The sequence below is a fragment of the Melanotaenia boesemani genome, chromosome 17 (genome assembly GCF_017639745.1).
Source record: "Melanotaenia boesemani isolate fMelBoe1 chromosome 17, fMelBoe1.pri, whole genome shotgun sequence".
NCBI lineage: Eukaryota > Metazoa > Chordata > Actinopteri > Atheriniformes > Melanotaeniidae > Melanotaenia > Melanotaenia boesemani.
The window spans coordinates 17,176,253-17,202,105 of NC_055698.1; the positions used below are offsets into that span (position 1 = coordinate 17,176,253).

At 38.3% G+C, this 25,853-nt stretch overlaps 1 protein-coding gene across 1 annotated transcript; it reads right to left on the minus strand.

Annotated features, from left to right (window-relative positions):
• Window positions 1-10,899: 10,899 nt before the first annotated feature.
• On the minus strand, window positions 10,900-24,994 carry si:dkeyp-120h9.1 (uncharacterized protein LOC566469 homolog). Its single transcript, XM_042012185.1, has 12 exons — window positions 24,872-24,994; window positions 20,600-20,938; window positions 20,018-20,193; window positions 19,587-19,729; window positions 18,122-18,247; window positions 17,631-17,775; window positions 17,355-17,478; window positions 15,638-15,741; window positions 15,412-15,508; window positions 15,114-15,263; window positions 13,899-14,082; window positions 10,900-12,712 (listed from the first exon to the last, which is right to left on the minus strand). The coding sequence occupies exons 2-12, from the start codon at window positions 20,726-20,728 to the stop codon at window positions 12,618-12,620; spliced, it is 1,473 nt and encodes a 490-aa protein (XP_041868119.1). The 5' UTR covers window positions 20,729-20,938; window positions 24,872-24,994; the 3' UTR covers window positions 10,900-12,617.
• Window positions 24,995-25,853: the final 859 nt, after the last annotated feature.

Here is a 25,853-nt window from a genome sequence, read left to right on the forward strand (position 1 = left end):
AGTATGAAAACATGCTAGTTACACCAAGCATAGATGACCTACATAGATAGACTGTATTTACTATCAGATTAAATCCTAAACATAAAATAAAACATGGAGAAATGTGTATTGTATACACGTAGTACTACAAGAAGCAAGAAGATTCCTGGTTTCGGTCTGATTTTGGCTGTTTGGCTGTGTATGCTTCTTCTACCTATCCCTCCTATATTCCCATGTTCATTTACGTGAATCCTAAATTTACTGTAAAGATGAGTGGGAACGTGCAAGGGTGCTTGTCTCATTGTCTTTGTGTTAGCCCTATGATGGACTGGCAACCTGTCCATGGTGTATTGTGTTGAAGTGAATGAAACTGCAAATACAAGCAGCAAAAATGTACTTTTTTAGAGGAGTGTCTAGCCTAGGGGGAGGATGAGAAGCATCTGAGAGGAATAGAGATGCTATGCTATGCCTTTACATCAAACAAAGCCAGTTGAGGGGGTTTGGGCATCTGGTCAAGGTGTCTTCAGAATGCCCACAGGAGAGACATTCCAGACATGTCCTACCATGAGGAGGCCTCAGGGCAGACTCAGGATTCACTAGAGAGATTACATCTCTAATTTAGCTTGGGAATGCCTAAGTGTTCCACTCCTTAAGTTTGATGTTAGTGGTAATTGATTTTGAATATAGTATTTAAATCTTTGATCCTGTCCCCAGTTTGTCCTGCCCTTGGGGAATCTCTGGGAACAGGGGTGCCTACTGCCACCGGTTGGTTGGCTCAATCCCTGGGGGAAGGTTTCTACAACTAACTTGTGGGTTTCCTTCCATCTACTCTTACATCTCCATACCCTTTCTTCCCCCCAACTCTTCCACATATCCATACAGGGATTTGAGGAGTGTGCATGTCGTATGGGATGTTGTGGATGGGGCCGTTTAAGTGGCCTTGTTCACTGCTCCATGTGGCGGCTCACTCTTTACCAATACACAAAAAACACAAACACTCACACACCAAAACATCTCATATCTTTTTTTCAGCCTTTTGAAGTAAATTACTAGTTAGATGGTTCTTCTGTAGCCTGCTGGAGCATCTCCTTCTGTAGGTGTGAAAGCAGCCTTCATCCGCTTGGCCCCCTCCCGTTTATGCTGAATTTCAGAGGGCAACCACAATGCCAGGAAACACTGGGTCTCCTCTTTGATCAACACTGTTTGTTTTAACAATCCATGGCTTCTCTGGTTTGAAGATGGCGGTTGAGTGTTTCACTACTTTTCTGGTAACCCCGCCCCCAACCGCTGACGCAACCTATGCAACCCAGCAAAGAGTTGGTGCCAGCTTAGAACCAGTCCTGGGAGCTAGGAGCTGGATAATGTCTTGGTCCCTGACTTGGGCATTGCTGTGGGTGCTGGTCTGCATTGGGTGGCCTTCCGGGAGGACCTGGCCCTCCTGGGCATTGGGGGAGTGGGTTGTGTTTGGGCTCCTGGGGCCCTGGGCTTTGCGTTCTGTCCACATCTTGGGGGCCGGCACCTGGCGTAGTCTGTAAATGGTTAATGGTCTGTATTTTTTATAGCGCTTTTACCCAAAACGCTTTACATGTACGTCACATTCACCCATTCACACACATATTCACACACTGATGGCGGACGCTGTCATGCAAGGCACTCAATCACGACCCATCATGAGCACAGGACGACCGATCTATCCACTGAGCCATGCTGACAGTGGCCATTACTGGCCCCCTGGGGCCTGTGCTCCGTGATCGCGGGGGTGCTCGGCCTGGGGTCGTTCTCGGTCACCCTCTGGGCGGTTGCTTGGTTGTCCCTGTGGCGGACTGGCTGGGATAAAAGTTCTGTGGCGGCAACTAGTCTCCTGGGTCCCGTGGGCCCCTGGGCTGGCTCTGATCTTTGTGGTAGCCTGGTCACATTTGAACAATCATTGATCATTATTCATTCCTGATATTAACTCACCTGCATGCAGAGACAGTCACTGTATCAGTTGTGGGTTTATTCATCAACAGCTACAGCTATGTTCGTGTTTTTCTTTGTGTTGCTGTTGTTTGTGTTGTTGTGATTAATGATTTTTTTTACAGCGTGTCTATCTATTTATAGGTGTTTTTGATGATTGTCAGTTTTGTTTTGTTTTTTTAAGCTGTGGAAGGTGGTTTATTATTATTTTTTTTTTTTCTTCCTAAGATTGAACAGCTCATGCTGTTAATTTATATCTGGTGTATCCTTGTTTCTTTTGCCTTCTTCTTTTTATTCTCTTTTTCTCTTTTGTTTACTTTCTTTTGATTACTCCCCCGTCTATCCCTATTGTCAGGTCCAACATAAATATGTAAATTTAGCAATAACAAATCTAATAATAAAGAATAATACTTAAATTATCAAAAGGAGTCTTATACCCATAAAGTTCTTCTTGGCAAAGCAAATTTGTTCAGCACAACCCAGCAGCCGGACCATCATTCTGCTTACTAACATGATGGACAGGACAAAGTAAGAAAAAAAACTTTTGATTTAATGTTTTCTTTACATTTTTTTTCTGAAGATACTGCAAATTCTGGGGTACTGGAAGCCTGGTGGTTAAATACAGAGAAAAAAGTTTCCAATTGGGATTAATAAAGTATATATCATCATTCAATTCTGTATTTACATTTAGAGATGTCATTAACTCTGACCAGGACTGAACAATGGGCTGAACAATGCAATGCAATTGAATAAATTATTTACTCAAAAACTGCAAAAATATGATCAGTTTTATTCTTTATGATTTGAGAAAACTCATCCACTACTGCTTTCTCAAGTTGAGTAGTACTTCCAGTGGTAAATATATAACCTGCCCTTTTTGTGTGCAAGAAAAAAAAAAAATAGGTTGACATCCGAATCACAGCCCTATTAGTCCCAAACATATTTAAAGTTCATTAAATAAATAGATTTTAGTAGCAAAAAGCAGACTGAAACTCTCCCACAGCAACATGGAGTCAAGTCAATGCCTTCTTTCCGGTTCATCAGCATTTGAATGTTTCTTTTTTCTCATCAGTGAAGCCAGCATGGCTTTAAGTAAGGCCTTCACTTTGCCTTCTTGCATGCAAAAACACACTTACACACAATTATGTAAAACTGGCATGGCTCTGAGGGTAATGGACACTCAATAAAGCCACATCCTGGCCACCACAAAATCCCAGAGTTCCTCTGAGAAGCACAAAGAAGAAAGTGGTGACCTGGTCCAAACCCAGTGACATGGGAACCATGAGCTCATGAGCCAGTGTTAGTCAGAGGATGCCAACTCCTCCAGTCTTGGCCTTGAGATGCTTCAGCAAGAATAAAGTTGGGCTTGTCAGCCTAATGCTTTTCAGCAAAGACTTATTATTCATGTCTGAATGAGGACACTGAAATAATGAGTGTGGGTGGCTGTTTTGTTGCCTGTGTGGTGTTTTTGGTGCTAGTAAATTGAATAGTCTTCTTCTGAATTTTTAACATAGATTTTTTTTCATGGTTTCTTGTTCCATGCTGCTTTCCATCACTAAAAAGTATGTTGTTTTGATAAGGTTGCTTCCATTGCCTCTGGGTAGTAACAACAACATTCCCTTTTGATTGATCCAATTTGCTCCATTCATTATAGAGAAGCCACAAGTTCAATTACAGCGCAGCGTCTCCGAAGCTGGAATTAGCATCTGTTACAATGGTGACTCAGGAGTTTATTCTGATCTCTGTCAACAGTGCATTTAAGTTCACCTGTTCCTAAAAAACCTGACATATCAAGATCACCTGAGCAGAAAAAGTTGGTTTATCAACTTATGTCAATTTTATAAATAGGCAACTACAGTGGTACAGTAGTACTGCAACACGTAAACCTTTTATAATTCTGCACAAGTATGACCACCCAAACTCTTTGGATGGGAAAAGTAGGTTATAAGAGCCAACTTAATTAATTTAAACAAAATATAATGCAAAATAATGACTATGACTGAGTGACAAACACATGGTAACATTTGCTTTTTGCATCTGCTGTGACCCTCATGGGCACCAGTATCATCATTCCTTCATACAGAACAGCTCTGGTATGTTCTCAATTCATTGTTTTGTCAATAATGACAAGTTAAGCTACTTTAAATGCAGCAAAGCAAGTCCTCAGATGATTCTACTAACACCATGTTTAATAGATGGGATGTTGTACGGTTCTTTTGCTGGAATTTAGAGTGCTTTAATGACATGTATGAAGATCCAAAAATGTTTTGGGCTACAGTAATTAGGCAGAAATGTAGAAAAGGTTCTACAACTTTAACCACTGTTTTCACTTGGATCAAACTCATATCAGGCAACCATATGTAAGCTCTGTGTGTGCAGCTTCATCTGCTACCAAATAAAGTATGTAGTTCACCTAATTTACAAAAGGGTTTGAATGATTTAGCTAAATCTTTATTAACAAAGAACATCACAAATAGTCCATATTTTTGAGATTTTTATAGAAATCAAACAAATATCCTATAACCTGAATAACAACATCTGTGACAAAAATTCAGCACACATTTTTTTTTCTTTGTGATCTGGGGGATCACAGTTCTATATTAACTTTTATTCTTTACAGAAAATAAATTAACTGGATTCTTTCACAGCTCTTTAATGCTATGTCTGAGCACATCAGCAAATTACTTAAAATTATTATTCATGTAATAAAAATTACTATCAACTTTTTATAGATGCATGAATACTGCACATGTTCTTTGTTCTCAGCTCCCTGGATCTCACACTCTTTCCATTAAGCGTTCCTCCTGAGTTCATAAGCAGCCCACGCAGCAGCCCTGCTTGCTGACTTTATTGTGTGAAATGACAGAAAAAAAAAAGGCCAATATAATTTCATTCACATGCACCTTGAACGCTTGCGAAACAAATTTATCTCAGGCGAATTGAGAAAAAATAATGCGCTTCAAAGAAGGTATGAAAAAAGAAACTGAAAAAAAAAAAATCAAGTGAGAGGGAAAAAAGGGAGAAAATGGGAGGGGAGTATGTGTGAGCACCCTGCGAGAACGCGATTCATTTCAAGCTACAGCTGGAAAATGAGCTGAGGCAGTATGTAATCTCCTCTGATGTAGTTTAACATCCCAACGCCGCCTCCTGCATCAGTGGCAGCAGAGGCTACAGTGGTGAGGCGGCGCGTTGCTATGGAGTGGGAAGATTTTCAGAGTGAACGTCATTATGGATATGGCTGGAGAGAGGAGAGCAGAGAGGGAGGGGGATAATGAAGATCTGGAGGAGGGGAGGGTCTGGAGAATTATGACAGAGAGAGGGGAGTTGCAGGGAAGTAGAATGACATGGGTGAAGAGGTAGAGGGAGAGATGATAGACAAAGGAAGCAATAAAGTAAATGCAAAGAGGTCAGGGGTGAGGGACACAGACGTCAGGCAGGTCATGGAATCATGATGACACAATCTGGTGAAGTGGTTTATTTCAGTCATCTCCATTATGGCTCTTAGTATATATATATATATATATATATATATATATATATATATATATATATATATATATACATCTTAACATTAACTGATGGAGCATGATGGGATATTCAGTGAAACCTGTCAGAATCTTGAGTAACACTTTGTCTTCAGTGTGGTAAATTAAAAGGGAAGAAAACTGCAAACTTCAGTGGTGGAGGAGAGAAGTTGCTTCACTTCCCTCTGAGCTTAATACAAGAACAAACATGAGTGTATTGTTGGTTTGTGTAGAGTTAAAGACACTTTTTATGTTACCTGACTCTGAACGCCCTCTGCTGGTGAGTACTGGAACTACAAAGGTTAAGTGATTGAAAATGTTTTCTGATGCTTAAATTTACACAAAATTAAATGAATGGATTTGTTAACTGTTTTTAATTGTTTTAAGATACACATTAAAATAGGGTGACATTGATAAACTGTATATATAATAATGCATTACCCTATTTATCATCATTTCAGGAATCTATAGCCATTTTCGTGGGCTACTTTGGTCCTTGTGTGTCAGGTTGTGCTTCTTTGAGATCTTTTAAATTCTCTTCATGGTTATCAGCATCAAGATGTGGTCATTTTAGCTATTCTGTGTCTGCAAGCGTTTTGTGTATTATTTGACCAGTTTTGCATCTCATTGTGACCAATACCACAGTCTGTATGGTCATTTTGTGCTCTTGCAAACAGGATTAAAATTCTTTTTAATGTTTGATTATATATCTAACTCAATAATTCATAACTTTCACTAGATTGATTGGTGCTAATGTAACAGCATAATGGTGTCTTCAGGAAAGCAGCAGGCTGTTTATGTCATGGTTGTGATTTGTTTTTTGTTGCCAGTATTTTTTTCCCCTTTCATTCAGATGTTTTGCATCTTATTTTAGTTGTTCTACATGCCTGTTAGACACAGTGTGATATCTGAAACACTTGCAGAAGTCAGTGCCTTCACTGTTATCAACAGCAGTATTTAAGTTAAACCCAAACATAGATTATTGAAAAGTAGCTACCACTGCTACCATATTTATAAAGCAGCATGTATGGGCTGATACCTGAGGTATGCCTGAGGAAAACCACCATTACAGACTGCACAGTCCTGCAGACAAAAGCAAAGGATACATGGGATCTTGAAAGTGAGTCACCTCTAAAGCATACTTTAAATAAGAATAGATATAAAAATGTAAATAGGGTCACCCCCAAGGTTACCACAACTGAAAACCTGTTAGACTAAATGAGACATGTTAATGTCCTGCAGACACACTCATATTCAGGCATACTCAATATCTCACATGACAGGCAGGAGACTTATTGATTTTGCCTGTGAGAAATTGGGAGGATGGCTATGTTTATAAGACTATGGATGACTAAAAACATACCATACTCCAATACCACAGATGTTTTTGTAGTTATTGTATAACAAAACAACAATAAGGCTTTAAAATACAGTATATATTCCCCCTATATGGTGCAGTATGAGACAGTCAGCAACTTAAAACACCAAGGGAAACATTACAGCTTTCAATTAGCTGCTGGAAGCATGGTTTTAAGAACGCTGTGGCCTATTAGCTTCTGCATTATTTTACTAGTTCAGTTACTATTTTAGCCTGAATGTGAGAATAAGAAAAGAAAGGAAAGCCTTCATGATAGTTATTTTTAACAAAAAGTTTGGTTATAAATATAATGCTGATGTAGTCATCCTGTCTGTTCTTCACACAGCTGTTCATGTCTCATGTAAAGTGTATATATACAAGTTGTATTATATAAAATATATCAAGCTCTTTACAAAGTGGTAATCTCTGGCTGAAATTCTAAAAGCTACATCCCCTTAATAATAAATACTGAGCCCATCAGCAGTGAACAAACCCCCTCAAGGCTTGTCCTAAGGAAATAATCAATAACCTCAGTGTATTTCTCTTTCAAGTGCTGGTTTAACTGCAGTTCTGCTGCTGATGGTCAGATTAAAAGACGCTGGGTTGAAGCATGTTTCCAAACATAAAATTGCAACAGCTTCAACACTGATTTTTTTTCAGTACGTATCTGGGATATTTATTAGATTATGAGGCTTAAAGTTTGATGATTGGTTTGATAAGTTAGGTTTTTTTTTTTAAGCTGAAGGAGTATATTACAACAGATCTGATCAAATAAACAAAAAATAAACACACACACACACACACACACACACACACAAACATATATATATATATATATATATATATATATATATATATAAACTGAGCTATAATCCAAACTGAGCTGAGCTAATCCAAGCCAAAACTCAGTCTCTAGAGGAAATGGTCTGAGCTGCGTTCAGGAGCTTATTTTGGGAAAATGCTCAATAATTTATCATCCATTGCAGCAGAACATCTCGGTACTTTGTTGTTTGGGAGCTATTTTTCAAAATCACTTCATTCTGACATGAATTCATACTAAAAATAAATGTGTTGTCACATTTGTAAATCGTTCTTTCATTTGCTGTATAGCAAGTACTTTTGAAACAGTAATGGGTCCCGTTTAACATCAGCAACAAACAGTTTCCAGGTTCATTGAAATCTCCCACAGGTTATGATCATTTCAGATCCCAACCCACCTCCACACTGCTGCCACAATGGTTATAACAACTCAGTAATGCTGAGTACACAGTAACTGTCATTAAGCCATCACACACACTAATGCACACACTCCCTGGATAAACAACTGAACACAGTTTTTATGGTTCCTCAGAGTGAAAATCTCATACCTGAGTGCAGAGAAACATGTTAAGAAACAGCTTTATTCCCTTATCCTCAGACTGCAGAATGAGTCCCTTCTGAAGAGGATGTAAGATGAAGATGCAAGATCTTTACACAGAAACTGATGAAACTCAACTGGTCTTTCCAGCTCAAAAACATCTTGACAACAGCAATTTAAAAGTGTTCTCTAGTTTCAGGAAAAAAACTCACTCCACAGCTGGTTTTCATGACCTTTAGTTTTCGAGGACCACAAACACAGAATAAAACGCTCTAGCTCTACACTTACTTGAAACCTCCTCGATTGCTAATGTAATTCACCCCGTCTCTGTCATTCTTACAGTCCGACACAGATGCTGTTTCAGTATCAGGTAGCATCTGCTGAGCCAGATTAAAAGGAAAATTGTTTTCAGGAAACATCCCTTAACTTTTCTTTGGTCCAGTTCGAGCATTCTTGATAAAAATCAAACTTATTAGTAATCCCTAATCTTTGGTTGTCATTTAAGTACAATGATACCATTGATGTTCTCAAATCTGCAGACAGCCTGGTGCATTTTTAGTCCTTTCTACCACATCAATCTTTTCTGACACCTGTAATCCACTGTGGGGGATGCAAATAAATGTCATGACTAATTTATCAAAGAAGATGTGGAGGACTTTTCAGTAAATTCATGTTATAAATCCTCAAACAGTATTGCAAACCCTATATAAATATATGCATTATCCAAAGCATGGACTACATAACTTCCTCAGAGCAGCAGATACAAACACTCCACAGACACAACACTTGACATGACAGAGATGACTTCACTGGGAGGCTCTCAGGTTCATAACAGCACTTAAACTGTTAGAGGGTAGACATGTAACATTATGCAGACTTGTTCACACAAAAATGAATATAAAACTAAACATCCACTAGTACTCTAATTTAGTCAACTTACGGTTGAACTTCCTGCGGCAGGCATGAGGCCTCCAGGGTCGCTTTCGTATCCAGTTCAGGCGTCGAGGCAGCTCCATGTTGCCAAGCAGGTGCCAGTGTGTAATAGTCCCTCACCCGTCAAAGAACAGAACCCTTTTTCTCCTGCCCATCCCCAGGACAGATACTCCCTCCAGAGCATCAGCTGCTCCAAGTACCACCTTACAAGCCGGGAGCTTTTCAAACCAATAACTCAGTTTAGATGCAGTTCCACTCTGTGGGACAGAGCAGGTACAGTAGCTTTTGTGGCGCTCAGCTACATTTCCCCACCACTGCTTTATCTTTTATGCATGAGTCAGTGGAACCCAACTCCTTCGGTTCTGGGAGGAACGTAGTCAGGCCTCCACCTGGGAAACCTATCGACAGGCAGCATCTGAAGTGCAGAGTGCACACCTCGGTGAAATGTGATGCTTGCGAGCCTCCTGGGGGGCAAGGTGATTGGATGTACACGATGTGCAGCTCAACCAGCTACCTGAAGGGGCTGGAACTCAGATAGCCAAAGATGCTGGAACAGCTTTGAGTGTGTGCACAAAATACATGTATATGGGTGGAGATAAAGGAGAAAATACATAAACACTCAGCACAAGCTTTTCAGTTCTTTATCTCCAAATCAACTTATATTGAACCTTTTAGCCCTGATTTTTTAAGTCATTAACTTTTTAAAGTTAATGATGTACTACAAGAAGATAAGTCTGAACTATAAATGATGTGGTTTCAGACATTCATTAGCAGAAACATCTGACCTCCTTTTAATGTTGACTTTGTCATCATACAGGCCTTTTACTTGCACAAAAAAAAAAGATAAAAGATAAAGATTAATTGGTCTACTCTCGATTGTACCAATATACACAAGAAGGGAATCAATATATTGACTAAATTACACCTAACACTGAGACACAGTGAACTGTGTGAGAAAATGTTCAAGACATTCTGGGACGTATAATTTTCTCTAAGACAAAATCATACATATAAGTACACCTGAATTCCTGAGATGTCTTTAAGTTGCTCATAAGGTGATTTTGTCAGATTATCCTGTGGTTATAAAATCAGAATTTAAAATCATTTGTGACACCAGCAGGGGGCATGTGATCCCAATGGGCAACTTTTTAGTCAGTCAACCTCTGGAATATGTAGTTGTTTGAGAAAAGGAATGGGAAAAACATGAAGATTTCCTTTAACATGCACAATTTGTAATGGTTATTCTTTGCTTATACGTCCATGTACTGGACAGGAACTGTGAAAGATGAGTAAAGGGTCCAGCCCAGTTTGAGTCAAGTTGAACATCTATGTGCATGATTATGTACATTTTTCTTAATCAACTGAGAGAAAAGTAAAAATCCTTTTGTATAAAATGCCCTCTTTAAATTCCACCATAGCAAAGAATAGTAAAAGATGACTGGGTGGCTGCCCTTCCCAGCTTCTTCACAAAGACAGGTCAAAAGCTCATGCCGCAGTTGTACATCATCAAGAGAAATGAAGAAGCAATGACCTCTAGTGGCAGCAGACTTTTCACTGAGGCCGAGAGACATCCATGTTTCATGGTTAAATGTGAAGCAATGGAAAACAACACTGAAGGGATTGGAACAATGTACAGTCTGTACTTAGCTTTATGAAGATAAAAACACACATCCACCTATGTTTGGGCACACAAGATGTCAACCACTGAACAGCTTTTCTTACCATTTGGTTTGTCTATGCCCCAAAAATAAAAAAAATAAACTCAACATAGTAAGCACTTGAGACAATTCTTAATAGACTGACACATTTATTGAACATCTGACACTTAATGAAGCATACATATTGCAACATTCACCTGCATCAAGTTCATATGTCAAAATAAGGGACACACTGATAACAGCATGTGTGTTTACTGTAAACAGCTTACAGGTAACAAGGACTGTTTAAATGAAGATTTGGTTTAAGAATGGAAATGAGCACCTACAGTAAAACAAATTGTGTTAGCCTGTGTTGGAATAATAGACAAGAATTTTAAAAAACAAAGTCCTGAGTAGTTCTAGATGGTGACGAACTGACTGCATCTGACTGGTGAGGAAAAAAAAAAACAAAAGTGAAGAATATTTGGTAAAGATTACAGCAATGTGTGCATGATTGAACTCAACATGCTTGACACAAACACGAGGTTTCAATATCAAAAATATGCAGGACATTTGACCATAGTCACAGAAGGCACATACAGTTCATTAGGGCACACATCAAAGTCTGATAGATTTCTACCTGGAGTTCACATCACAGCTATTATTTCATTAGGAAGTACACATTTTGCTACAAGCTCACTACAGGAGCAGAGAGATGGTCCAACCATGAAACTGTTTCAGATCATTCTGGATGTGCTGGGAAGAAATGGTGCAAGCTAGTTATTAAATAAGGCAATGATATAATAAATTTACTATCTGACACTATCTTTAAATAAAAAATATGTGGGATGCAAACAGCAAAAACGTGCACATCTGTATTACTGATCCTGAGGTTTTGCTGTTAAAAAAAAAATAAAGAACATGTTAAACAAAAGGGTAGACCCGGTAACACTTCCTTAATCCAGAAATAATCAAAATAACTTAAAACTGCTTTAATGGCTGTTGGTCAAGTTTCTCGCCTTATTAGCATGTGCAGACACACTGTAAACAGAAATGTGCTAACAGACTTGAATGACACTTTGGGAATTGTTAAAAGTTTGATGATGGATGTTAACATTAGCTGCCATAAGGAGGCATCTTAAAACCCAATTTAATCAAATGCAACCAAAATGTTTGGAGGTAAGAAAAAACAAAATAAAGTTTGCAGCTGCAGTTGAAAGGAAAGCAGAAAACATACCATGATATAGTTGTGCTCATTTCTATGGCAGGACCAACCTCCTGTACAATTAACTAGTCAGTAAACTGCAGCACACATTTAAAAAAAGATGATAAATAACAGCATTTTTGTTGAGGATCCCCTTTTAGAAACCGATATAACAGAAAACTCTCCACTCATCCATTTGGTCCTTTAGTTCAGTAACAAAAGGAGAATAAAGCTTTCTATAAATCCACACACCAGAAACTGGAAATTGTGCAAAAATGTCTATTCTTTGAGCTGTGCCAGCAAGTTCTATCAATATATCTGTGCTGGTTTTGTTGCTGCCATACTCCTGCAGACAAAGAACAGTTAAAAATATTCTGAAAGTGGTCAATGTTTATGTGTACGGGTGAGTTTCAGTAGCAGCGCATGGACACGTGGAGGGAACTGAACCACCAACACTGTGTTGTCTACCAGCAAGAAAGAAAACCTGCAACATTGCTTGTTATTAGTGAACAGTGTGTCGTGCTCCTCTGGTTTCTCCATCCTTGTGTCCTTTTTTCATTTAAAAAACAAAACTCATCCAAACCCAGGTGATCTGCTCCCAGTTGTTTCTTCTTCTTGCCACTCATCTGCTTTCTATACAGTTCTTCGCTCCTAGTTGTTTGTCACTGTATCATTCGATTTTTTCAGGGTCAATGTTGTCCAGATCAATATCTGGTGAGGCCACACAGCACATGCACAGTTTTTGGGTGAACAGAGAGATCTCATCTGCATTGACAGTGGAAAATAAATACAATAGAAAAACATGTCAGGATCAGCACTGGAAAATCAAATGTATCAAATCTTTGCTTTTGAACAAATGCTGGTGTTAAAAGAAAGGGCTTATATGTAATACGTCTGGCACACTGTTGTAACTCAATGTTAAAAGCATTAGGGGAGCATACTCCTCGACTGCACGGGTTTAACAATTAAACACATGTAAACACTATGGAACCTTCAGAGTATATGGGCTTTACAGTACACTGAACTTTGAAACAGTAATCCCAATTCATTCCAAGGTCTGAAACAAAGCATCTTGTGTCAACTGCAGCTGATCTGTCTGAAATTCAAGACTTGTAAGCTACTCAACACTTATTGACCATTTTCTACTTCAATCCATTAACAAAACCTGGTAAAAATCTAGTAAATAGCTAGCTCGCTAATAGTCATTGCGCAACAGCATGTTATTTGCTACAACAGTTCATGCTAATTATGTGAGAAACTAAACAGTCAAAGCCCATTTTCTACAATTCACTGGCAGACAGTCATACACTGAGAGCATTAAATGAGCTTAGTTTGGATCAGTGGGAGAATTTCTCTTTATGCTCAGATACACACCAAGCAAAATGCACCATTAACACTGCATTACTGTTTCTGAATATCCAAAACTTTCTGGGAATTAAAACCAAAGCACGCAAAGAAGAATTTTATAAAAAGAGCTGAACATAGTGATCAAACAACAAAGTATGTTCAGCCAAGAGGCTTTTTCAGCTCTGCTGCAACAAAGAGCAGCACAGAAGGCAACCCCAGCTTTCCTTTCCACCTACTACTTTGTTGTGGCTACTGACTGACTTAAAAATAAAATAAAGTAAAATCTCAGCTTGATTCTGTTATTCCCCATTTTGGGATTAACGCATTAACATGTTTTCACTCGAAAAAAAAGGAATCGTGTTCATCTTAACCTAGAATGAGCCGTTTAAAAATGCTACACATCACAAAATCCTAACTGGACTTTTAGAATCAAGATCTAAAAATGTACACAACTAAAACTTTATTACATACCAACTGTCTCTTGCATAACTAAATTATGTTCTGAAAGGCAATGACAAACATTTAGAAGGAAGTTTTACAGTTCCTCAAAACAAACAGCCAAAGTGTTGACAAATCCACTGACGTGTAATACGGTGTTTCTTACCGAGCATTTTGCCCAGGAAGGCTGGTCTAGAGGTGGGTGGCAGGTGGATGCAAATGTAGTAGACTGGTGCACCAGATAATGCCACTGCAATTCCTACAAGAGAGTTGATTGTGTCGCTGTAGAGGGGCACCACTACCAGGAATATGCTGCAGAGGCAGTAAACTACTGGGAAGAACAAAGACAGCTGCAGGGAGCAGACAGAAGATGGGTAGGGACGGATGGCATGCGAAGAAACAAGAAGAGAAAAAGGAGGAGAAAAATGACAATTACGAAAGAGGAACAAAATGCTTAATAATTAAACAATGACACAGATTTTTAAAATCCTTCTGATGACTTAAGTGTTTCTTTAGTTTCTAAAATTTTCAGCCAGTTTGCACTGCTGTTGCTTTTATAGCTGTGAATAAAAAAAAACAACAACTTTGAAATCAAATAAAAAAAAAACAATAGATCAGATCATTTACAAATAATTAAAGCTGTTGCAGATGGTAGTGAGGGCAACATCAAAAGTGATGTTAAGCAAACAAATAGAACATATAAAATGTTTAAATGATGCATAAAGTCATAATATGACACATTAACTGTGTACAGGCTAGACTGAAACTTTTTTTTAATATCACATTACTCTCATTGGACAAACTGCTTGCTGCTGTAAAGAATAAAAGATGATGACATACACTTCCTTCATCCTTGTTTGCTAATCAAACATCTCTTAACAGGATAAGAGTGAAAACAATCACACATTGCACGACATATTCCAGTAACTAAAACCTCCAGAGTGTGAAGGTTAGGGTGTAGATTTTTGCAGAGATGGGCAGATCTTGTTATTTTTAATTTCTCTCTTTGCGTTTCTCCAATTTTAAATGTTGCTTTGCACTTTGCTGTAATGCTTAATTAATGTTTGATATAAAGAACTTTAAGTAGTCTTGAACATGCAAATAAAAGTACACAATTTTTACAACATTAGACTAAAATGTGAATCGCTGCTGTACAAGTGGCCTTAAAAAATATCATCTAATTATCATCTATAGTTAACAGAGTGCCACATAAATAGGTGACTGAAACACACACTGCACCAGTAGAATTACTCAAACTCTCACAGTGACCACCCAGCAGCCAGGAGTTTCCATTCACTTGATATATAAACATAGATGGCATTTAAGTTACCATGATTTTTAAAAAACTGTGTCAACACTAATGCTGGTACAAATTAGTTACCTTAACAGGCCGGGGCATGTCAGGTGCTTTTATGCGAAGGTAAATCTGGCTGGCTATTGACAGACCAATGAACAGCCAGTAGTTAAAACTGAAGTAGTTGATCAACCGGAAGACATCAGGCACTGATAGGTATAACAGGGACATGGCACCCTGAAAAAGAGCACACAAATTCATAGAAAAAAAGAAAAGAAAAAAAAGTTAGGACAAAGGAATATAACTGTCACTATAACAACCAAACACACACACACACACACAAAAAAACAAACAAAAAAACTCACAAAAATATTTAAATACCAACATTGAAAAGCAGTGCGGGAATTGGTGTGAAGCGCTTAATATGGATCATGCACAGGACATTTGGTAGGTGGCGTTCCCTGGAACCAACAAAAAACAACCTGCAGGAAAAAAAAGAAGAGACAAAGAAAAAGAAAAAAAAAGTCACCATGTTGCTCATTTTATTTAAAACATCATTTAAAAGGATGTAAACTGGGAATTGCTGATGAGCAGAAACAGAGCACACTGACCTTGAGGCTGCAATGATTGAGGAGTTGAGGCCACCATAACAGGAAATAGCCACAGAGACGGGGATCAGCCACCGAGCCCAGCTCAGCACCTCATCTGCAAACGTCTGAGAGGACATTTAACAGATGACTAACATACATTTAAAGTAAAAATTCTGTGAAAAGTTGTAGGTTTTGCAGAAATGTCTGTAGATGTGACAATAAATTACAATTCATTCTTATAAATCTGACCAACTTTCTGTTATCATTATGTAAACAAGCCCCCTCCATTTCTTGCCATTCTTCTCGTAAATGATCATTTGTAACATGAGTTAGTCTATAAACATCCACACACAGGCACTTCTTTTTCATACTGTTGAAATCTGTAGGACAAAGGTTTTCCTTCTATAATAGATCGCAACATTACAAGGCTGCTCAACACTTGACTTTAATCATCAGGCCCTTAAAACCTTTAAAGGAACATTTAACCGCTGATGACCCAAAACTCCATCACTCTCTGTTAAGGAAAAGACGGGGAGGAGTGGGCTCAAACCAGATGTTACATGACAGGAACCTTTTACACATCCTCAACGAGCAACCTAATATTAAGTCCTTGCAGCTGGTCATCTGGAGTGCAACCATCAATTGGATAGCAAGGCATAGGAGGGTAATTACGAAGTAAACTAGGAGTCTTTTTTTTTTTTCTGGCCTGATGCATCACTCTACAATGGCGTTTCTCTTTATGAAAGCACATCACATCCCAGCAACTGGATATCAACACAATGCCATTTTGAATGCGCATGATGGCTTAGTGAGCAAAGAAACGCAAGAGAACATTATTGAAGGAAGCAAAGTAAAGTGACAGAGCAAGAAATAAGAGTCAACATCAGACTGACTTCTGGCTAGAGAGCACTCTGCTGCTGTATTAGCCTTCGTTAGAGGAAGCCACATTGTGAAAATATGGCAAAGTTCAGTAGTGTAAAAATGATACAGAAACCCCAAGAGAAAATGTTGCTTTTGTTGAGCCCACATATGCAAAACAGATGATAGGGGAGTATGATTATACCTACAACATAGAAACCTGACTGCATCAAATGACACGTATGATGATATCAAGATAATACAGAAACTCACATTATAAAAACAAGCTGTAGTCTAGTTCAGTTAAGTCTAACCAGAATACAGAAATGCTTGCTTTCTAAAACAAATCCAGTCTTGAACCATTTCATGCAGCATTTCTCAGCTTGATTTCAGAGCATAGCCTGGGGCCTGTGGCAGAACATTAGAAAGCATCGTAATAAAAGCTCTAATAAAAGAAGATTATCAAATGGCATTTACAACAAGCATAAGTACAACTACTCCAACAATGATCTAATCATATCACTAAGTTCCCTCTGTTCCTGTGTGGAGCGCTAATGTATTTAGCTGAATGAGGTTCCTGCCATCTTGACTCAGTCAGTGATAAAAGGAGAACCAAAGCCAGATGCAAGTGCCAATGGCCGTCAGCCAGACTGAATGGGATGACAGTAAGACAGGAAGGACAGATTCAAACCTGCTGCTTATGAAGCTCAGCAGATGGGCTCAATTAAGATAATAAGATAACTAATAAGGATGATATGTAGGCGTTAGTATGCACATGGTCAGACAGTTGGATGGGTTACAGTACGGTATAGTATATAACCTTTTTTTTTTTATAATTGCCAAGAATAATTTAGAAAGTTGATTAACTTTAGACTCTCACCACAGCAACAGCTTCACTGTTGAGCACCGTGTCTGCATCCATGACAACGTAGTAAGCTATGTTGGTCAAAATGTAGATCACTGTGACAATGGGCATGGAAATAGCAATGGACAAGGGTAGATTCCTACAAAAGGTAATTAGAAAAAGTAGTTTACAGTTAGACTTGATGGTAGAGTTATGCAATGTTATAATCATGGTGAATAAGTTATATATGTTGTGATATTAAGCAAACATGAAGATAAAAGAAAAAAACAAAACATGCATTATACGTTATACCTCTCTGGGTTTTTGATTTCCTCTGTGATGAAGTTGAGCGTATCCCAGCCAGAGTAGGAGTAGAGTGCCGAGTACAGGGCCAAAGCCATATCACCAGGATTTAGTTTGGAGCCTTTGAATGAGTTCTCAAAGTTCTGATCAAAACCTATTGAAGCACAGGGTTGATGCGTTAACAAATCAGATGTTTTAGTTTTCATCATCTCAGGCACAGTGGAGAAGATATCCAGTGTTTCAGCTGGAGTATGTAGCTACAGGACAAATGACACAGAAACTCACTTTATACTGTAACCTTCTGTGATATGCAGAGAGAGAAAATGTTGCTTTTGTTGGGGTCAACAAATTTGCTGTAGTTTACCTTAACCAGCAAATGATAGAAATAAAATTAAAAATGAAGAACTTTGATTTAGGATGCATAAATGACTAACATCTGGGTAAACTTGTATTGCTAACAGGAGCTCAGACAGTAAAGTGGTAAAGTAATAAAAACCCACCTTGGCCCAGTTTAACCAGACCAGTGATGATGATGACAATGAGAGCTAGGACCTTAGCCACGGTGGAGATGACCTGAAGAATAGCCCCCCATTTCACCTTCAAACAGTTTATAGAAGTCAGCAAACCTGATGGACAGATAGAGGAAAAGACAACGTAAATGACAATTCTACACAAAATGTGATTTGTTTTATCAATTCACTCAATCAGTTCAATACAAAAACAATCTGCATATGCAAAAAGAAAAGCTCAACGGTTTATTTACAGAAAAATAACGAGATGGTGTTTGTTAAGACATTTAGAAACTTAACTAAGGTGAACTGTTTAATAGCAGGAACACAATCTAAGATACAAGACCAACCTGCCAATTTGCTGACACAATGCTCTGTCCCACAATTCCTGTTTAAATTCATCTCCCAAAGCAAACCAAACGGGTTCAAAGCAAAACATCATGCTTTTGCATTTCTTTAATTTCTCTGTGCTCTTACAGTATCACAAGTTATTCCATGTGCAAAACACTGCAGTGTTAAAGGCAGGATTACGATGGGAAGAACAGGTCTAAAGTGTATTTACGTCCGTTGTAATAGTAAATCAGATAATCTACTGAACAGTTCCGTTTTTATCTCAGGGACTCACCACATTAAGTCACATAAAGCAGTGTCTAAGGTTCGTGGAAAAGACTAGATGTGTTCACGCCGTTCTTGCTGGAGGGCTGCTAAAAGGTTTCAGTGACGAGATGTCTGATGTTTTGAAGTTGAGTTTTTAGTAGTACAAGGTGCAGCTTTAATGTCATTTGGTTGTGCCGCAAGGAAACTTGTCCAAATCATCACATTATGACTGTAACCATGCAGTCAGGATATAAAAATTTCCTGCTGTTTCAATAGTAAATGAGGCATGTAGCAGGTTTTCAACCTGGGATCTATTGCCCCATATTCCTGCTGCATAACCACCTGCCCAGGTACACAGGAAAAGCTTGGGCAGAAGCAAAGACATTTTTGTCATTAAGAAGGTAATGCGTTCCAGTACTTCCACAATGGTGCATGTTGAGGAATTGTACAAAAATGTGAAAAGTTGAACTGAAATGCTCTGAAGCAGGTAAAGATGGTTTAAAATAGTTTCCAGAAATAATTCTTAAGCTGAAGTCAGTAACAGAAATATTGTGTTTGAATGTGCTAAAATGGTGGAATGTTGAATAAATTACTGGAAAATGCTGAAAAATTCATGCCAATAACTTCTGACGGCGGCTAATCATTGTTGTTGCCAGAATCTGCATACAACACCCACAAAAAAAAAAGAGAAAACAGCACATGGTGAGAACACAGCCCATTTAGGTTAGCAAAGTTGTTGGACTGCACATATTTGGCATCTTTTAGCTGCCTCACAGGACCAAGAATATTATACTTCGACTATTAGTATGCAGCAAGTTAGACCAATAACAAAGCATGTTCAGTACAAGGAAAGCCTTACATATGATGGCAGCAGCAAAGAGGCGGACGGCATAGTAGGGGGCTGAACAGCTGGGGTAGAAGGGCTGGACCATATAATTGGAGAAAGTCAAGGCTATTACTGCCTGACAGGCTGGTTCTACTATCATCAGGGACGTCCACAACCTATAGCGGAAATTAATCAATTATTGTGTGTCATTACATTGATATTGCAAGAAATGTCAAACTTAATATGCTTTTAATATTTTCTCCCAGTACAGGAAAAGCCTCAGTGGTAATTGACAGTAATATAAACAATAAACTGCTCATAGTTTACTTGTGTCACAGGTTTGAACTGGGTGGGCTTAAGGTTTTGGCAAATACAAACTGAGAAAACTTGACATATTCAAGTTCTGAGATGAAAAGTTTAAATAAGTTCTTAGTAAGTAACAAATAAATTAAAAAATGACATACCGAATAAATGCCAAAAAGCCTCCAAAAGCTTCCAAAATGTAGGCGTATGAAGCTCCAGATTTACGGATGGTAGTACCAAGCTCAGCATAGCATAGAGCTCCAAACACAGAAAATATCCCTCCGATAGCCCACACCACCAGAGACAGGCCAAAGGAGCCTGTGTACAGAAGGACTCCCTGCAGAGTAACAGAGGGGAGTCCGTTAACCAGACACCATGCAACGTAATGCATAGAGAAAAAAAGCTGTCACATAAACATTTAGAAAGATAATAAAACCTTGTTTATACAGCACTTTTATAATCAAATGGTAATTTAAGACAGCAGCTAAAATCAAGTAAAACAAATTATAAAACAATTTACAAAATCTAATAGAACTGTAGAACATCTTTTCAATCTATGTTTACAAAAGGAGAGCTTGACCCTTGTGGGAACACTTAAGACTTCCACAAATATAAAGCAACCCCTTAACACACACACACACACACACACAAATGGAGTAGAAGGATGTTTATATTGTGATGCAAGTTAGTTCCACCAGGGAAAATACATTCAAAGGCCTAAACCTAAAAGTTTGGATTCTTACCTTAGGTGAAACAAAGATGCCAGAGCCAATCATATTTCCGACAATGAGGCAGACCCCATGAAGGAGGGAAATCTCCTGCTTCAGCCGCACTGCACTGCCCTGAGATGCTGTGTCTGCATCAGCAGCCATTCTGGGGACTATATAGCTTTAACTTAACTTAGAAGACGAAGTTAGAGAAAAATCCTAGTAAATCACAAAGAGGGCAGACACAGACTTCTCTTTTGTTTGGACCAAATAAGAGAAAAGTGAGAAAGGAAAGTTGTAGATCACAGGAAGGCTGGGATTATTCCCATCTCAAAAAGCCTTTTAATCCAAGGTACATCTCTTCACTGGGAAAGCCTGCAAGAAAAACAAAAAACAAAACAAAAAACAAGTTTCACACATTTTATAATTTTGTTAATCAGATTTGATTCAGCATGTTATTTAATGTATGCTCAGAGGCCACACGTGTAACAGGAGCCCTTCCTCTCAACCAGACAGGTCTAGTCTAAACTATACAAACTGATGTTACTTTAACTGGTCAGGACGCAGAATTCATTATAAATATTTATGTTTGAGTTGTTTATCAGAGAAGCTGCAAACACACTTCAAAGTGACTAATGTGGCGAATTAAAATAAAATCAATCTAATGTAAGCAGCTAAACACAGTAACCAGTTGTTAACACAAAGGCCAACAAGTTGAACCAGTCCTGAGAGGTGTTGGATAAAAACCTGCCTGACAACATTTTTTTCTTTCAATTTCTGCTTCCGCAAAGAGGTCCTGACAAAAATACAAATAATTTCTTCTGTCTGTTTAGACGTTTTCGTTACAAAAATGTGGGTACACTCACTAAAACAAGCGGAGTAAATCCTTCCGTATAGTAGTGGTGTGTTAATCCACACTGCTTAGTGAGGAACAATGTACTGAGACTAAACCCAATAACGACCTCTGCTTCCAAGAGGACAAGCCTGTATGCTACAACATGAGGGGATGGCATCACACCGTATCCTGCAGGCTGTGTGGAACCACAAATTGTGGTCATCATGACTTTGTGTGATCATTAAGTTCATTTATAGTTTTGGAGTGGTTAGCCAGAGGGTGCAGCCCAATTTGAGCCGTTTTAGTGTCGCCTGTCATCTGGACATTTAGACTGGAGTACAGATATGCAACCAAAATCTCTTTCACACTATGTAGTACATAAATAGCTGATGTCATACGCTAACTGCACAGGTTTCCTGTACTGACCTTGGATTTGGAAAATAATTAAATTAAGAGAAATTCATCCAAAACAACACCATACTTAAAAACATTCAACAACTCAGTCTGTCCACATTAGCTTGCATCTTCAAGCAAAACCAAATCAGCATGAAATAACTTTATAAAAAGGTGCCTTCTGAGAGAAACACTGACAACAGCAAAGAGCTCAGACAAGCATAGGTTGATGCAAGTACAATACTGACTGCAGTACACTACATGCAACGCTGTTTCCCAGTGTACTGGATTACACTTTGACTGATTTTTTGTTCTTCGCTTTCATGGACGCTCATGCAATCCCACATGAGTTCATCCTTACAGATGAAGCTGGGTTCAACTTAGTAAAGACCAGAAGAAGGGGGAAAAGTGTCACTGACCACAGAGCCATTATAGATGTTCCTGGCCAACATGGTGGGAACATCACAATGTGAGCTGCCATCTCTAATACACATGATGTCCTCCGCTGTCATGCCATCCTTGGACCATACAACAGACCCCAGATTCCTACATTTCTGGACAGACTCCACAACAGTCTCATACCACCAGAGACCATCAAAGAAACTGGTACGTTGTAGTATGAGATGTGAGCTTACATTATGGAGCCAACCCTTTCTCATGCAATACCTCCCACCATACTCACCATTTCTGAACCCTATAGAGGGGTTCTTTTCAGCATGGTAGTGGAAGGTATGAAAGAGACATTATAAAACTGATATGGGTGCAAGTCAGGGATGGATAAGACGCTAAAGACACTTATTCTCCTTGATGTCTGGCGAGAGAAGACATTGCCTGTGATGTGGACATGCATTGTGGCCAGACCCATCTGTGCAGCAAGATGCTGCCTAATTATTTTTCTTGCCTCTTTTTTCTGTTTATTTTTACTGCACTATTCTTTTCCAGTTTACTGCTTTTTGTTAGCATGTTTTTGTTCACTCCAGTGTAATATATCTGTTGTGTATATGCTGCACTGATTTGTTTGGTTAAAATAAATGTTTCAACCACGTGTGTGTGTGTATCTGCATGTGCATGTGAACAATTTGAAGAAGTGGCTAGACAAAAATCTGGTAATATGAATGTGTGTGCCATTTGGTGCAAAGTTTGATTTTGATAATGGTTTATGTAGTTTTGGTTGCAGTGTTTCATTTTGCAGGACATATGAGGCATCTTGCAGTTTGGATGTGTGGTTTGTGTAAAGTATTTTGATACTAACTAAGTAACCAACCAGACAGACAGACCTCAGCAGTATGCCCTCACAGCAAGTGTAGTTATCAGTCCCAGAGTCTCTAAACGAGACATTTCAGTCTTTAAATGTTTGTTTCTGAGCTGTGCCCACTCGTGTAAGCCTGAGCACAGACTGGAGTTATTATATTTGTGATTACTGTAGTCATTTGCTGTAGGATTGAAGGCTGATAATAAGCATCTAGTTGTCAATGAACAAATATGAGCTAATATAACATTTTCATTCCCACTAAAAAAGGGTTAGTACTATAACTGCAAAGGGGTATCCACTTGAGTTTTAACTCTTCTAATACTGACACCAATCTGGATTGGTGCATTAATTCCAAAAATTAACATTTTATTTCCATTTTAAATTTTGTTTACTGGGTTAACAACAGATCTGAGGATCATCACAAGCAAATGAACTCTGTTAACACGTTTTATAGCAGTTTCAGCCTTGAGAAAGAAAACTATTAAAAGCATGTGCCACAGTTAAACCTTACAAGTCCATGCTTCAATATTACAAGATTATTTTTGTACCCATTTTATTTTAACTCATCAGATAAGGTTTGGTGTACACTATCTCAAATAGTTATATTGAGGTTTTTATAAGTTATCTGATGCAGAAACATGGGACACTGGTATTTATTATGCACATTTCTGGATTTAAAAATGTCAGAAAAGGAAAAATATATGGGATTTCACAATTCACGTTTTGAAAGACTGTCTTCTCAAAATTTCACATAGAGAGGGAAAAAAATAATCCCTTCCTTAAGCATGACTTCAATACAAAAACTAATTATATTCATATCCTAATAGTTTTAATAAAAGTTTGTTCATAAAATTAGTCACATACTGATTTATTGATCCTTTTATTTTAAAAATATTATAAATATAAGGTTAGGTAAAATAATTCAACAATTTAAACAAAACACACACTATGAAACTAAAACCTTATTCAGACGTACATTTTAAAATTTTTAGGACAAAAAATGATCTTACTTAGAGGTATTCAATTAAGGAAGTTTAACGTTTACATGAACTTTTCACCTGCAGTATGTCCCCTTAAGAAAACGCTAGGACTCTAATATTTAATTAACCATAGACCATATAATGAATCTATAAATTATTATAAAGACTGTAAAGAACAATGAGGCCAATAGTTGATTCCTACAGCAAGTTGTTCATGAGTGATATGCGCTCCATCGACCTGGATCTCCCCGCTGCTGCAGGCGGAGATCGCTCAGCGCAGATGGGGGGGCTGTGAAACGTGGACAGACACTGGACGCTCTTCAGCCACAGGCTGTGTCACGGTTTTTGGCGTTAAAGTGTTAACGCCGAATAATCTATAAGTTACCTGCTCATCTACAGCAACCTAATAGCGCACTCGTGCTTCTCCGATACCACACCAAATAACCGCGTGTAGTAAATGATTAGCGCGAGACAGATAGCTTCCTTAGCACTGGCCCGATGCAGACCCAAAAAGATAGCGAGGGTTCAATTAAATAACATTTTCCTACACGAACTTTTATTCGTTGACTAACACTGGTAGCAGTCCAGGTAATATTCATTTAAACCTCGTAGTACCGCGGGTACACATTTAACATGAAGCTAGCAAAGCTAACAGCTGGTGATGGTTATACATAATGTAGTTGGTCCATCATGCTAACAGCAAGTATCCCAGACCTAACAACGGATAACTAAAGTTGTCGTTTAAACTATTTCTTTATTTTTTTAGTTTTAGACACATCTGCCTACATATTTACAATGCAAAAGACAGTGTGTGTATACGTCAATAAAAGATTAGAAACGGTAGTTACCTCGTTGTGTCTCACCCTTTGCAAATGAAACTAGCAACAACCCATGTGCGGTGTCTCCAGAATGTGTTACCAACTTGAGCTAGACCAGTTAGTTAGTCAACATCTGCTCCACCTCCTCCTCATCACCACCACCCATCAAAAGCCACAGGAGAGGAGCACTGGGAGAGGCTGGGGCGAGTAATTAAACAAGTCATAAAACTAATAATAATAATAATAATAACAATAAAACTTTGTTTCGACAGCAGCAGTTATGTTGGAAATTGCGCATTGATCCATAACCGTGATGTGGCCACGCAGGTGTTGACCTAACTCGATCAGCCAATTACAAGTGAGAATGGAGCATTATTATTATTATTATTATTATTATTATTATTATTATTATTATTATTATTATTATTTGAAAAGAAGTGATAACATCCATACTGTTTAATAATTCCAGCTGAGGTAGTAATATCAACTGACTAGAAAGTCTAGCATTACATACATGAATATGAACTTTTGTTAGGCCAAGACTTTCGCTTGAGCTGCAAAATTCCCCTTGCACCTGGCATTGAGTTTCTTGGTTGTTCTGCTGATCTAAAGCAGTGTTACATACCCAAACATCTGCCCTGGTTAATCAATAGCTATTCTTAAAGCCTCTGATCATACATTTAAAATAAACAGTAGTACGTAACGGCTTTGTTATCTCCGCAAACACATGCTTTTTGATAAGAACCTTGTCGTTTGGGTTGGACTTGTGTTATACTTTGCGTGAAACCAAAGATCTAAATTAGTGAGACATGAGCTATCACGTTAAATGTGAGTACAATGAAGCCACGTCTCTAGCATGTGTAATTTTTTAAGTCAAACGTGTCTTAGATTCTTCATCTTATTAATTGTTTTCCTAACTATATTTGTTCATTTGACTTAGAAAATTGAGATTTGCTGCCACCTTGTGGTACAAACCATCTTTTAACGATTCCATCCATTCATCTAGTCGTCT

Bases quoted from the DNA above. Each gene is read 5' to 3' on its own strand.
- si:dkeyp-120h9.1 (XM_042012185.1), bottom strand. From the start codon at position 20,728: ATGGCTGCTGATGCAGACACAGCATCTCAGGGCAGTGCAGTGCGGCTG. The intron at 18,248-19,586 runs GTAAGGCTTTCC...TCTGTCCATCAG, and splicing joins CTTTGCTGCTGCCATCATAT to GTTTGCTGACTTCTATAAAC. The intron at 15,264-15,411 runs GTTGGTATTTAA...GCTCTTTTTCAG, and splicing joins TTCCCGCACTGCTTTTCAAT to GGTGCCATGTCCCTGTTATA.